The sequence below is a fragment of the Bacillus rossius genome, chromosome 10, assembly GCF_032445375.1.
Source record: "Bacillus rossius redtenbacheri isolate Brsri chromosome 10, Brsri_v3, whole genome shotgun sequence".
NCBI classification, from domain to species: Eukaryota; Metazoa; Arthropoda; class Insecta; order Phasmatodea; family Bacillidae; genus Bacillus; species Bacillus rossius.
Genome location: NC_086337.1, coordinates 42681958 through 42694291, shown reverse-complemented (window position 1 = coordinate 42694291; position 12334 = coordinate 42681958). Strand labels below are relative to the sequence as shown.

At 38.8% G+C, this 12334-nt stretch overlaps 1 protein-coding gene across 1 annotated transcript in view; it reads right to left on the bottom strand.

The window, feature by feature from the left end:
* Window positions 1-12334, bottom strand: part of LOC134536026 (pneumococcal serine-rich repeat protein) — a 608959-nt gene that overhangs the window by 207854 nt on the left and 388771 nt on the right. Inside the window, exon 6 of the mRNA XM_063375537.1 lies at window positions 4342-4460. Coding sequence (XP_063231607.1) covers window positions 4342-4460 — 119 coding nt within the window. The remainder of the gene's footprint in view (window positions 1-4341; window positions 4461-12334) is intronic.

The window sequence follows — 12334 nt, the reverse complement described above, 5'->3', positions numbered from 1 at the left end:
TGAAAATAGTATAAATAAAACTGCTGGATGTACTTGAAAATATTCGGGAGGTACGTGTCCCCCACGAGCTCCCCCCCCCCCCTAGCCAGGGACGCCCGTGAACTAGGGTCATGTATTTCCAGCTAAAAGACTTCGCAGCATCGTCTGTGTTTCGTGAAGGTACGTTTCTACCGTCAGCTCACCAATCACAGGCATCATCCAGTGTGGAACCAAACGCGTCCTGAATGGCCGCCAACCACAAGGGAACACCCACTGCCGTGATCAGATTTTTAGTAGCGAAAATACTGGGAACTGTTATTTACGTTATTTGGACCACAAGTACATAGATACTAAAATTCTTTTGTCTGCTTGTTTGCTTCTTTGTTCTCTCAAAAACTACTGAACCAATTATGATGAAACTACTTTATTAGTAAAGTCTTTAGGTAATTTAAATACAATGCTATATACAATGACAAAATTTCACCCTGAAGAAGATGTTAAGAGTGTCAGTATGGTTTTAGAATTAAAAAAATATTCGAAGCTAATCAAGTGTTAGTAAATATACCAGTTATTAACATTAAACACATCAAAATTACCAACTCGTTTTTGCCATAATAGGAAATTCTACCCCTCGGGGCTGAAAAAGGGGTACGTTAGGCTATAAGAAGGAAAGATAATATTTCCGAATCTACTAGAGCGGGAGATAAGAAAGTGAGCATAAACAACATGCAATTTAGATCTATACGCTGTCTTTATTTTTTCGATGTCCTAAATTTGACAATCCAGGAGATGAAATTGGGTTCAGTTTTGTTTTAATATGAAAAATGATTACCCATAAGCTAATAATGCGGGATTAAGGTATTGCGTACGATTAAAATGCAATATAATACAACCAATACAAATTTATTTTTACAGTTTGTAAAATTTCACCCACAGGTTGTGTAAATGGGGCAGGTTTGTTTATATATATATATATATATATATATATATATATATATATATATATATATAACTCAAAAATCAATGGCTTTAGCTAGATCTAATTTAACTCGATGTGTGGAATCATACATCAGAGCGTGTTTCATCAATTTTAAAATTCGCGCCCTAATGGATTGGAGAGGGGTAGAGTGTGATGTTATCAATTTTCAAAACATCTTCAAATACACTTAAAACGGGAAATTAGTAATTTGCAAGCGTAATTTAAATTATAAATATGCTGGCTTAAATGCTTTACCACTAACAAAATTCCAACTGTCAACATTTTTGTAGAGAACGAAACTTTATGTAGACCTAGATCTAACTTTAATTTGTTGCATCTATTTGGTTTACTGTTTGGAATTTATTGAAGCTTTTTTTTTCTGAATTTGTTTCAATACAAGCACTATCCTGATATTATCTCGAGCGAAACCACTTGTGATAAGCTAAATAAATATTTGCACCTGTAACCTTATATAAATATATCTACTTATAAATTTGTACATATATTCATTTAAATATTTTATATTCGGTTTTATTCAAATATTCGTATATTCATATTTTATTTCCTACAACCGTGTAAAACACCCTGATTCATGTTTCTAGCCGTGTCACGTTCTATTCGTTAAACAAAGAAAGACAAGGTTACACGTGAAAACATTTTGTACTTTAACAAGGAAAATCCTTGGAAACACGGTTGCCAAAGGCATCACTTGTAAAAATGCAAGGCATAGCTTTGTGAAATTGCCATTGGTACAATGCTCCGTTAGTGGTACAAGTGATATCTTTGTCAAATGAGTTTCCAAGGGCTTTCTTTGTAAACGTGCAAAAAAAGATTTTTACAGTGTACCAGACACGTAAAGCACAAAAAAAAAAAAACACATCTGGCAGACGAATTTCCCTTTCAGCTCTTGCCCCGGGGGAAGAAGATCGGAGACATGACCCAAGCGAACTTTGTGTGAGGGGGAGGAGGGGGGAGGAAGTGTTATCTTGCCCCCTCGTCAATCTAACTCCCGCCGACATACTTCTTCCGGTAAATCGAGCAAGGAAGAGTGAGAGGAGAAAAAAAGAGAGAGAGAGAGAGCAAGATAGAAAGATTGGGAGGAGGAGAGAAAAAAAAGAGGACGGATGGAGCAAATGTTTAGGCCTGGTCCGGATTCAAGTGCGCAGTTGGTGTAGTACTTGCGACCTGGAGTACTTTTACCTGCCATTGCGGCGTACTTGAGGAATCCGGACAGGCCCAAGTTTGCATTGCAGTCAACTTAAGATACATCTCATGCACAAACCGCAATCAATTATATTGGGTAGGTTAACGCTAGACTTCACCCGACGAGTTAGGTTTTTTTTTGCTAATCAAAAGTCTTTATTAAAAAATATTTCTAAAAATATGAAACCAGAGAAGAAACATTTTGTTTTATATTACAGCTCCGGAAAAAAAGAAATTTAATTTCTAGTGGGCAATCGTAACGTAGTCTGTCGGGCAAAAAATTTTAATTATGAATATTTTCCTGGAAATTTACATACGATAGATAAAGAGTATCATATGTTTGGTAGAAAAAACTTAATAAAAAATATATTGCAGAGCTTAAACAGTGTGTGTCGGAAAGAGTTCAACCAACAAACTTGTGTTGAAGGTTCTTGACGAAAAAAAAATTAAATCATTTAATAAATAATAGTCCAACGGCATCCCAAAGATGGAATACGCCTTTGAATTTGGAGCCAAGCAACTTATATTATTAAAATAATATATTATATTAAAAATAATATATTATAAAATATTATTAATAATATATATTATTAATTATATATAATATAATATAATAATATATATAATATAATAATATATTATATATTATAAAATATTATTAATAATATATTATTAAAAATAATATATAAAGTATTTACTGCAACACTAAGCGTCTGGATAATGTTTAACTAAACGAAGTGCTACAACCAAAGCAAAACTTGTCACTTTCGCAAATATATTTTATTGAAATAATTGAAACGTTGTTTGCAATAAACTAATCATTCAGCTCCAAATTTCAAATTTTGGGAAGCACTTAAGACAATAAAGTCGTACATTTGTTTTTGATGTGTATGGCATTTGGTGAGAGTAATTTCGTGAATGCGACAGAAGTCAAGGAACGGAAATGTGTAATAGCCACGATGCTGAAATCTGTGGCTGATGGGGCGAACCAAAGTTCACAAAGACAAAGGGAAACTTTATAGTATTTACTGTTTAATGAAAATTTCTTGTCAAAAATCAGGTCCAAAGCCGGGGTTTTAGTAACTTTTCAAGGTTTTTTTTTGCTTTTATCAGAGCCGTTTCATTATATAATTTAAAATTTAGATCCGCTAATCAAATGATTCAATAGTCGAAGTAGCTGCTACGGCAGCGAATTCTAGCGGTGGGTGCGGAAACTACGTGTGATACGTGTCCAGGAATGTAGTTGAAATAATAACTTGCATATATTTATCACGCTCGGCATTATTTTAAAGAATTCTACGTAAAATTTTGGTTCGAGTTTCGGATTATAAGTGCATTTGCAACATGAAAACACACGAATTTGCACGTTACCTAGGTTAGATGTTTACACATCACTGACGAGTACCGAAGTTTGTTGGTAGATTTCTAACTCATGCTGTATACTGAAATTATCTAAGGAATAACAACTAAAAAAGAATAAATGATGTACAAATGTAAAAACTTTATATATAGAGTACATCTGAGTCTTAATAACGACTGTGACAGAACTGTTGAATCCTTAACAATTTTTGAACGCACGCGTAAGGGGAAGACCTTCTTGAACTATAGCTTATAAAAAAACAAAGAAGAAAAATCAATATAGTCGCAGGAAGAAGTGAAACTCGAAAATTCCGCATCCCAGTTCGAAGAACGGTCGTAACAATCAGGGATAGCTTTCTGGTTCGTTTCCTTATTTATTATTACTAGACGAAATGATTCTAATATGATGTTTCGTAATTCATACCCGTCTTAAAATGAACATTAAATTTAGAGCATGAAGCCAGGCAATGAAAGCGTGCAAAACTAATTTGGTTTCTACATACGCGTACTTACGTGATAACACTATTATTTTTCACAACAGCTCAAAAACATTTTTTTTTGCTCAGAACATTTAGCTATTTATTGTGACATAATAGTTTTGAACCACGGACCGAAATGAATAACATCCCCCCTTTTTTTCATTGTCTTTGCCTTGACTACTGAACCACGTACCGAGATGTATAATTTCCCCCAAACCCCCTTTTTTCCCCTCACACTGCCGTTGCCGTGCCTTAACGTGAACATCGAGAGGAGTCACGCCGTAACGAACCGACTATACACACAGCTACGGCAGCGCGACTAGGTACAGGCGGTCTACTCACAGGTGGTCCTGCCGCTTGAACGCCTTGCCACACATGCTGCACACGTACTTGCGCTCGTCGCTGTGCGTTAGCTTGTGCTTGGCCAGCGCCGACGCATTCCCGAACACCTTGCTGCACACCTGCGTCAGAACAACAACACCAACAAAAAATCTCACCGCATTCACAGGGCTTCCTGGAAAACATGTTCTGGAAATGATTGCTTTGACTGCTGTCTCTCTCTCTCTCTCTCTCTCTCTCTCTCTCTCTCTCTCTCGAGTTCAGTGATGACTATAAAGGGCAGGGATTTTTCGCGAAGAAAACAATCCTGAACAGCCATTAGTAGAGAATGGAAAAATTCGCGGTTTCAATGACCTCTAGGATAGACTCCACGATCCTCTATGTACTGGGACAAATTGCACCTGCTCATTGGATACTGACTCGTGACACGCGTTACCTGGGATGCTTGTGATTTGATACTTCTTTCGTTGAAAGTTTTTAATTGCCTTGGAGTCCTTAAGGTAAACGGGGGTCCAATCACTGACTCAGAATGAAGGTGTACGAGTTTGGAGTCTAGCCTACCGCGAAATAAATCCGCGAATTTTTCCGGTCTCTAGCCATTAGACTGCAATGTGGCACGCCTGCGCCAGAGGTTTCTTGATTGTGATTGGCGGCCGTCTGCGCGAGAAGCCATTCAGGCCTTCCGCAATGAATATCTGTGGTTGTAATGTCGACAGTAGACATGTACCTTGAATAAACTCGACTTATCACGAAACACAGACGACGCTACAGTTTTTTTTAAACTCTCAGCTAGTCTGAAAATCTGTTACTGAAAAATACACGCCCCTAAGGATGAAGATTCGTCGCGAAAGTGTTTTATGCCAAGATAGCTTGCAACCCAAAGTAACGTCCTCATGACACGGACATGTATTTTTCTGCGAAGGTAAAACACTGTAGCATCGTCTTTGTTTTGTGATTGGTTGACTTTCTTTCAGTTGAAAGTCTACTGTCCAGCAGATTAGACTTAGAGAATTGGCCTTTACACTGCACACGTAGTACAGAATTTATTTTATTTATTTTATCTAATACAAAAAGAGAATTTAGTAGCTTATTATACTTTCATAGGCAAAATTATTATTTTATGAAAACTGAAATAGTGCGTTAATTTGTGTCGCACACTAAAGAAATAATATAGAGTCTAAGATTTTAACAATCGATAATACTAACACTTGATACTAAAATTTTCATTACACTCAAAAATATGACAACATTAAATTGAACTTATATAAATGGAATTTTTGTAATGCTGGCGTCCTGTATAAGTTCCACGCCCTACTAGTGAGATAGGTAAACGTAATTTTGAATCAAAAATAGTTTCGTATCTTTCAACGATTGAGTTTTGACTTCAGATAAACTTTTGTAGTTGCAAACATGTAATACCTCCATATATTCACTGAACCAGCAAAAAAAATTTTTTATAGTCCCTGCATTTACGGAGTGAAGGAAAAAAAAAAAAAAGAGGGCACGGAGTTTACGACGAAGCACAATGGGGCGAAGAGGAAGAGAAAGCTCCAGAAGATCCTACAAACACCGCGATCAATTTACGACGCGGAATCCCGATACGAACAGTTGCTGCAGCACCGATGTCAACGGCAAGGGGAGGAAGGACTTCATTAGAGTCACCCCTCGCAACGCCGTGGTTTTATTGTGTTCTCGACATAAATACCGCGGTGCTCCAACCCCCTTTTCCCCGCGAGGCCTTCCCCATTCATCCACACCCCCCGTTCCCCTCTTCTTTTCTTCGTCCGTTAGCCGTTCGGTTTTTATTATTGTTGTTGTTGTTCACGTCGGACAACAATTCGTGCGACACGACGCTCGGGCGAAGAGGCGTCTCGTTGAAGCCAGCTTGTTCTTGCGGGGAGGAGGGGGGGGGGGGGTTACAACAGCTCCGTGGTACGAGGTGGAGTAGGGTAGGCGGGATTGGAAGGGAGGGAGGGGGGATGTTCTAATTTAATATCAGAATCAACAAGATTCAATTACGGCAGCCCCGACTGCCCGTGGGCTCGGATTGCCCGTCGTCATGGCGACGACTCCCGCGGTGTGCGTGAGTGGGGGGGGGGGGGGGGGGGGGGGGAGACGGTTGAAGACGGCTGGCGAGGATCGCAGAGGTACCAACCCCCTCCTGCACACGCCGAGAGAGAGCAACTGCCGACGTGGCGAACATTGCGAATATCGGGTGTAGAGCTTTCCGGGCATGGGGAAGGGTAAACGATGATAAAAACTGTTTACTTTGGCATCGCATTGAGATCCATCCACACGCGCGCCGATACGTAAACACGTCTGAAGAGTTGACGATCAATTGGGATAAAAAAAAAATTATCTACACGTTGAGTAAATTCGACCGACAAAAAAAATGAAGAGTTGAAACCATATTAGGACTTATGGTTTAAAGATATTTCCCAAGGCTGGTATAGTTTAAAGCTGAACAGCTTGTTTATTGCAAATAATAAATTTATGATGGAACACTGAACGTCTGGATAATGTTTGATTCAACAAAATTCTACTACCATCGCAAAAACCTGTAGCTACAGTAAAATTATATAATTGAAATAGTGTGTGTGTGTGTGTGTGTGTGTGGGGGGGGGGGGGGGGGGGTTAACAACCCTATTTCCCAAACAAATTTGTGATGCGTAGTTAAATGCCAGAAAATAAGTAGAGCAAAATATAATTCGGACATATTTATGTGATTTTTAAAGAACAGTGCATTTGTTTCACTTAAGATACACTCTAAATTCAAAATAGCTGAAATTGTTTTAAATCAGTGGAATTAAACTCCAAATTCGTTAAAAACTGCTACACTTGAATCTGTGGAATCATGCAATTTATTTCAGTGACTAAAACACGCCGATTAAGATTTATCGCTGTCTTTCACTAATTTTCCCGTTGAATTGTACTCTTCAAGCGTAATGTTCATATTGAAGGACGGCAACAAATATTTTTTATAGGTACTAAACATTTTCTTAATTTAATCATGCCGAATAAGTGTAACTTCTAGCGCACGTACATAAGTAGACGTGACCTTTATGGTATTTTATATTATATTAAAGTCTCAAGTGAGGTACTTAGTAGGGACTGGAAAAATTCGCGGTTTCGATTACCTTCAGGATAGACTACACAGTCCTCTGTATACTCGGGCAAATAACGCCGGTTCACTGGCTACTGACTTGTGAGTCGTCTCCACTGGTTTACCTGCGATTCGATACTTCTTTGTTTGAGTGTTCCTCTTTGGCCCAGAGTTCTCTAGATGGACAGTGAGCCAACAGCAAAAGCAGCTTAAAAGGTAAATTAAAATTTAATTTTAGTCTTTCGAGAACTGAATTCACAATTACTTTTTCGGTCTCCAGTAATTATTGACGGTCAACACAAAAGACACAGGCAAGAATGTTTGGGAAGAAACCAACCATGGTCAAAATAAAAGGAAGGAGATATCATACTAAATTATTTACCTTCTAATATTTCGTGTTTTCGCACATGGTCTTAAATAAATTCATTACACCAACCATACTCAATTGTTTATACAATGCTTTTCCTACCAAGCAAGTTATTATTTAATGGTTTTTAATGAACTTAAAAAACAATTTTTTATGTCAGTTCTAGCATGTATTGAAAGCATGAAATCATGTGGTATACAGTTTTGAAATAACCAGTCATATGTAGCTTTCGTCCAATAAAATATATATAAAAATATTAGCACTTCCTTCCTTAAATCAATAACTAGATTATACACAAACTACAGAAGTCCGAGTTCATCAGTGTTTTGGGAAAGGTTAAAAGTTATCTTGTTTCTCCCCTCACTCAGTGGGAGGCTGTATCTACTGCCCTCTCATTAAAGCCTGGAAAAAAACAACATAAGCATTCATACAAGAATTGATACTAAAACAGTATTAGGTTATTTTGGTTAATCAAAAAGTATTTTTGAATATTTATAATACGTTATTTTGTGAGAACTTTATCTAATATATTGTGCCCGCATATTATTTCCTTTTAGTTAATTACGTTTGGACATTTCCCGAAAATACAGCTTTACTAATACATTACGGCGCACTTATCGAAAAAAGGAGGAGTGTTGAGGGAAATTATTTCTGCATGCAATTTCTGAATTCCTGCGCTATGAAGAATTTAAGTTATGTAAGTACGAACTTTCTTCCTTTTAATTACGCACCACCTACTACAACATCATTAACGTCTCGCAAGCCAACTTAAACAAAGGAATGGGGTTAAGTTCAGAGATCTATTGTAGCCAGGCCGCTGTGCTTGTTTTGTTTTGTGCAAGAGCTTATCGCTATAAATATCCATGTGTAAATGTTTGCATTGCTTGCAGACCAGGCTTAAGGGTATATTAGCTTTGCTATCTTGCAGTTTCAAAACTGTTTATACTACTTTGCAATAAACCTTCCGTGTTAATTTTTTTTGGGTCTGACATGGCATGGGACTTAGCTTGGCTACTTTCTGAAGTCAGCACTTGCGAACTGGTGTGATTTTCATGATAGCTGTGGTCGCCCGCGAGAAATAGGTAATAAGTTATATAATCTCGCTTACCGACTAGAAACTGTCAGGTATAGCATCTCTGGGGGGATATGCCTTGATATGCCAAAAATAGGGATAAAGAGTTTAAAATTAGAATTGTAGCAAAAAAGATGGCAAAATCCAAGATGTTGGAGCGTAATTACCCCCCCCCCCCCCCTTTTTTTTTACGACTGTTCAAAGTTGTGCATCTGTGATAAATTTTGACCAATGAATATACGAATATAAAATCCGGATGTACGCTTCTGATACGCACATACTTACTAAGTCTGATTCCATGAGAATGACAACAGTTTTCATGTTCATGAAATTAATAAAAGTATAATCTACAAATATGTATATAACACTTTTTTTTGTCGATTTGCGTGTACTAGAAATATGTATAAAAGAAATTCTTTTGTGAGTTTGCCATTGATTCATGTTTTATCACAAATAAATTAAAAAACTCGTTTCGTTTGTACAAAATTTAAAAAACACGATTTTTAAAGGCAATTTAAAATGATTGATAAAAACATAAAAATGTATTACGCCGTACGTTTCATTTTCACCCATTTCATCGTGCTTTTTTTTATATATGGGTATATATAGATGCCCAGCGGCCTTCGAATTCGTTTAAAAGCGAGCGCGCGCGTCCCTGCGAACTGATGAACGTGACGCGGGCGAACCACAGCTGCTCCTGAGGACCTCAGCCACTCCGGGCGGATTGGGGATTGGGATGACGGCCCTTTCCTGCTCTCTTGCCCTTCCGACACGCAGTCTTGGCGCATGCGCGTCTCAACCGAGTAGTGGCCGACAGGGTGGCAGCAAGGGGGGGGGGGGGGTGAGCGATAACGTTCAAACATCCGCCAACGCACCCTCCCTATTAGCGCACGGCGTGTGCACCAGGGCACTTAGTCTGAGTGGACGTCGAACACAGGTCCCAACGAGACCGTTACGCCAACTGGTGGAGTGGGGGTTGGTGATGGGGAAAGAAGGGAAGGTGGGGTGGCTTTTGTAGGGCTCTGGGAGTAGGGTGGATCACAGCGAGAGAGAAAGAGAGAGAGAGAGAGAGAGAGAAAAAAAAAGTATACAGAAACAGGCAGGCTGTAATTGCAATCTCCCGCCAAACGAAACTGGACCGCTCGTTACCTAACCCCTTCCTCTCTCTCTCTCTCTCTCTCTCTCTTTCGCTCTTCCATCCACCCTTCCCCCTTCACTCTCTCCCCAAGATTCTATTTTTTTTTTCCCCCGCCACCAACACCCCCTTCCCCGAGTACTCCGTTCGTCAACCAAACGAAACAAATTTCCCCGACGCGAAACTCGCACGCCTGCCTCCCAACTGCAAATAAAACTCGAATTTCAAAATGTTAACACAATTAAAGTTTTTGCCATCGAATCCTGCAATCCGAACACAACACCGAGGATTGTGGGGGGGTTGCTTTATATCCCTCTCTCTCGGTAATTCCGGCGGAACAGATCCGCTTTGGCCCGGACAGCGAGAGGGAATAAAAAAAAATTTTCTGGGAAAAAGTATTCAGAAAAAAAGACGGGGTGGGGGAGAAAGAGGGGAAAAAAACCTTTTCACATCCCCTCCCTTCTCGCCTAGAGCCACCTACGGCGGAAGATTTAATTTCCCCTCCCTTTCCGCCTTTATTCTACCACGTGTAACACACATTCGCGTTGAAATACCGGTTTTATTTCTTGTACGTGAAAAAAAAATGATATCTATCCTAAAAATAAAATTTACGACTTTCCAACTCAAACTCTTGTTTCGAAATTCTGCCCGTTTGCTCTACTGGGAACTCATAGACGGGACGCCAGAAGAGACGCAGTCTCGTCCCAAGAGGAAACACGGCCGCGGCAGAAACTCCAACGGTGAGCGACGACTTCGAGTGGGAGGCGAATTAAAAACAAAAAAGCATGCTAGAGGGCGATGTAGCGTTTTTCTCCCGCCGTTCATTCCAGGCGGCGTTGATGGGGGGGGGGGGGGGGCAGCGATGATAAAAAAAAGGTAGACGCGATGGAGAAAGGCATAGGTATATATTCTCCCTCAAGGGCTATACAAACCAGATTTCCTTTTTTAAACGCATGGAGTCCATGCGCGCACGCATACACCCCACCCCCTTTTTACACACACACTAACACACCTATAAATACACATACAAAAGAACAAAAAAAACATTCATCAGTGTTGGCAAAAGCAATACAGATGCTGTGAAAACTTAAAAATTCACATCCCAAGATACATCCGGGAAGAATTGGTTGGCTTACGGAGACCTGGGAAACTATGCACAAATAATGCTTAAGAGAATTATTAAGGTAGCGACTTCATTCTCATCATCAACAATTTAGTCATTACGGTACTTTAACATACACAAATATATAAAAAAAGAAACGAGTAAGGAACATGGGTGAATTAAAACAGTAACAAACGCCAAAGTTGCCACTGTATCACAAAAGCTCTTGCATTTTTTGTCGCCATTTTTTGCACAGGATGTTTGATAAGTATTATGTAACGACGATCAAAAACGTTAGTCAATCGAGTGTTTATGATATGCTCACTCCCGTAAAATTTACAGCTCACCCTACGTTGTGTAATTGAACATTTTTTTGACATCATATTTGTTTCCCCCCCCCCCCCCCCCCCCCTTCGTATTTTTGTTGCCAGATATGCTTCAGAGAAGATAAGAATCGGTATGTACCGAATCATTAGTTTATGGTGCTTACGAGAAATTGGCCAGGGGTCCCGTGATGCATGCAGGTAGGCCCATAACTCAACGGCAACCCAAGAACAGATGATAAGCCAGTTGTTCTGAATTAAAAGTGTCAAAACTGTGTCGTAGTTTTCGAGCTATAAGAATTTTTTCAAAAGTTTTTAAATCCCATCCTGCACCAATTTATTTGATACTGCGGCTTTTATATTTGCTACACAATCATAAATAACCCTAAAATTAAAAAAAAAAAAATTAAACATGCATTAATTTTAGGGGGTTGGGAATTATTTGGAAGACTTATACGACAACAATTTTTCGATCAGTAAAATCTGACTAATCATAGAGTAAGAAAAAAACCTTCGTTAACATAGTAAGTTAGTTTAAAAGATGGATAATTAAATCAATTAATCTATAGTAAAAAATACCGATAAAAAACGTTGCCGCGTAGAAAATAAATTTGTTAAACAAATGTATTGCAATATTGATTTTATTTTGAATTACTATCAATACAAGCATTATTTATGATTACGTAGCAAAACGTTTTAGTCACGGTATCTAATAATTTGATGCAGGGCGGGAAAATTAAAAAAAAAAAAAAAAAATAGTGCGTGGAGTCCCTCCGCGCGAAAGAAGTGAATCTTCATTGTTTACTTCGCTGCATAGCAAGAATACCACGCGCATGTGCTTGGGATCTACCGACTCACTCTCTTTCTCTCACCTACTTTCTACCTTTGTGTATC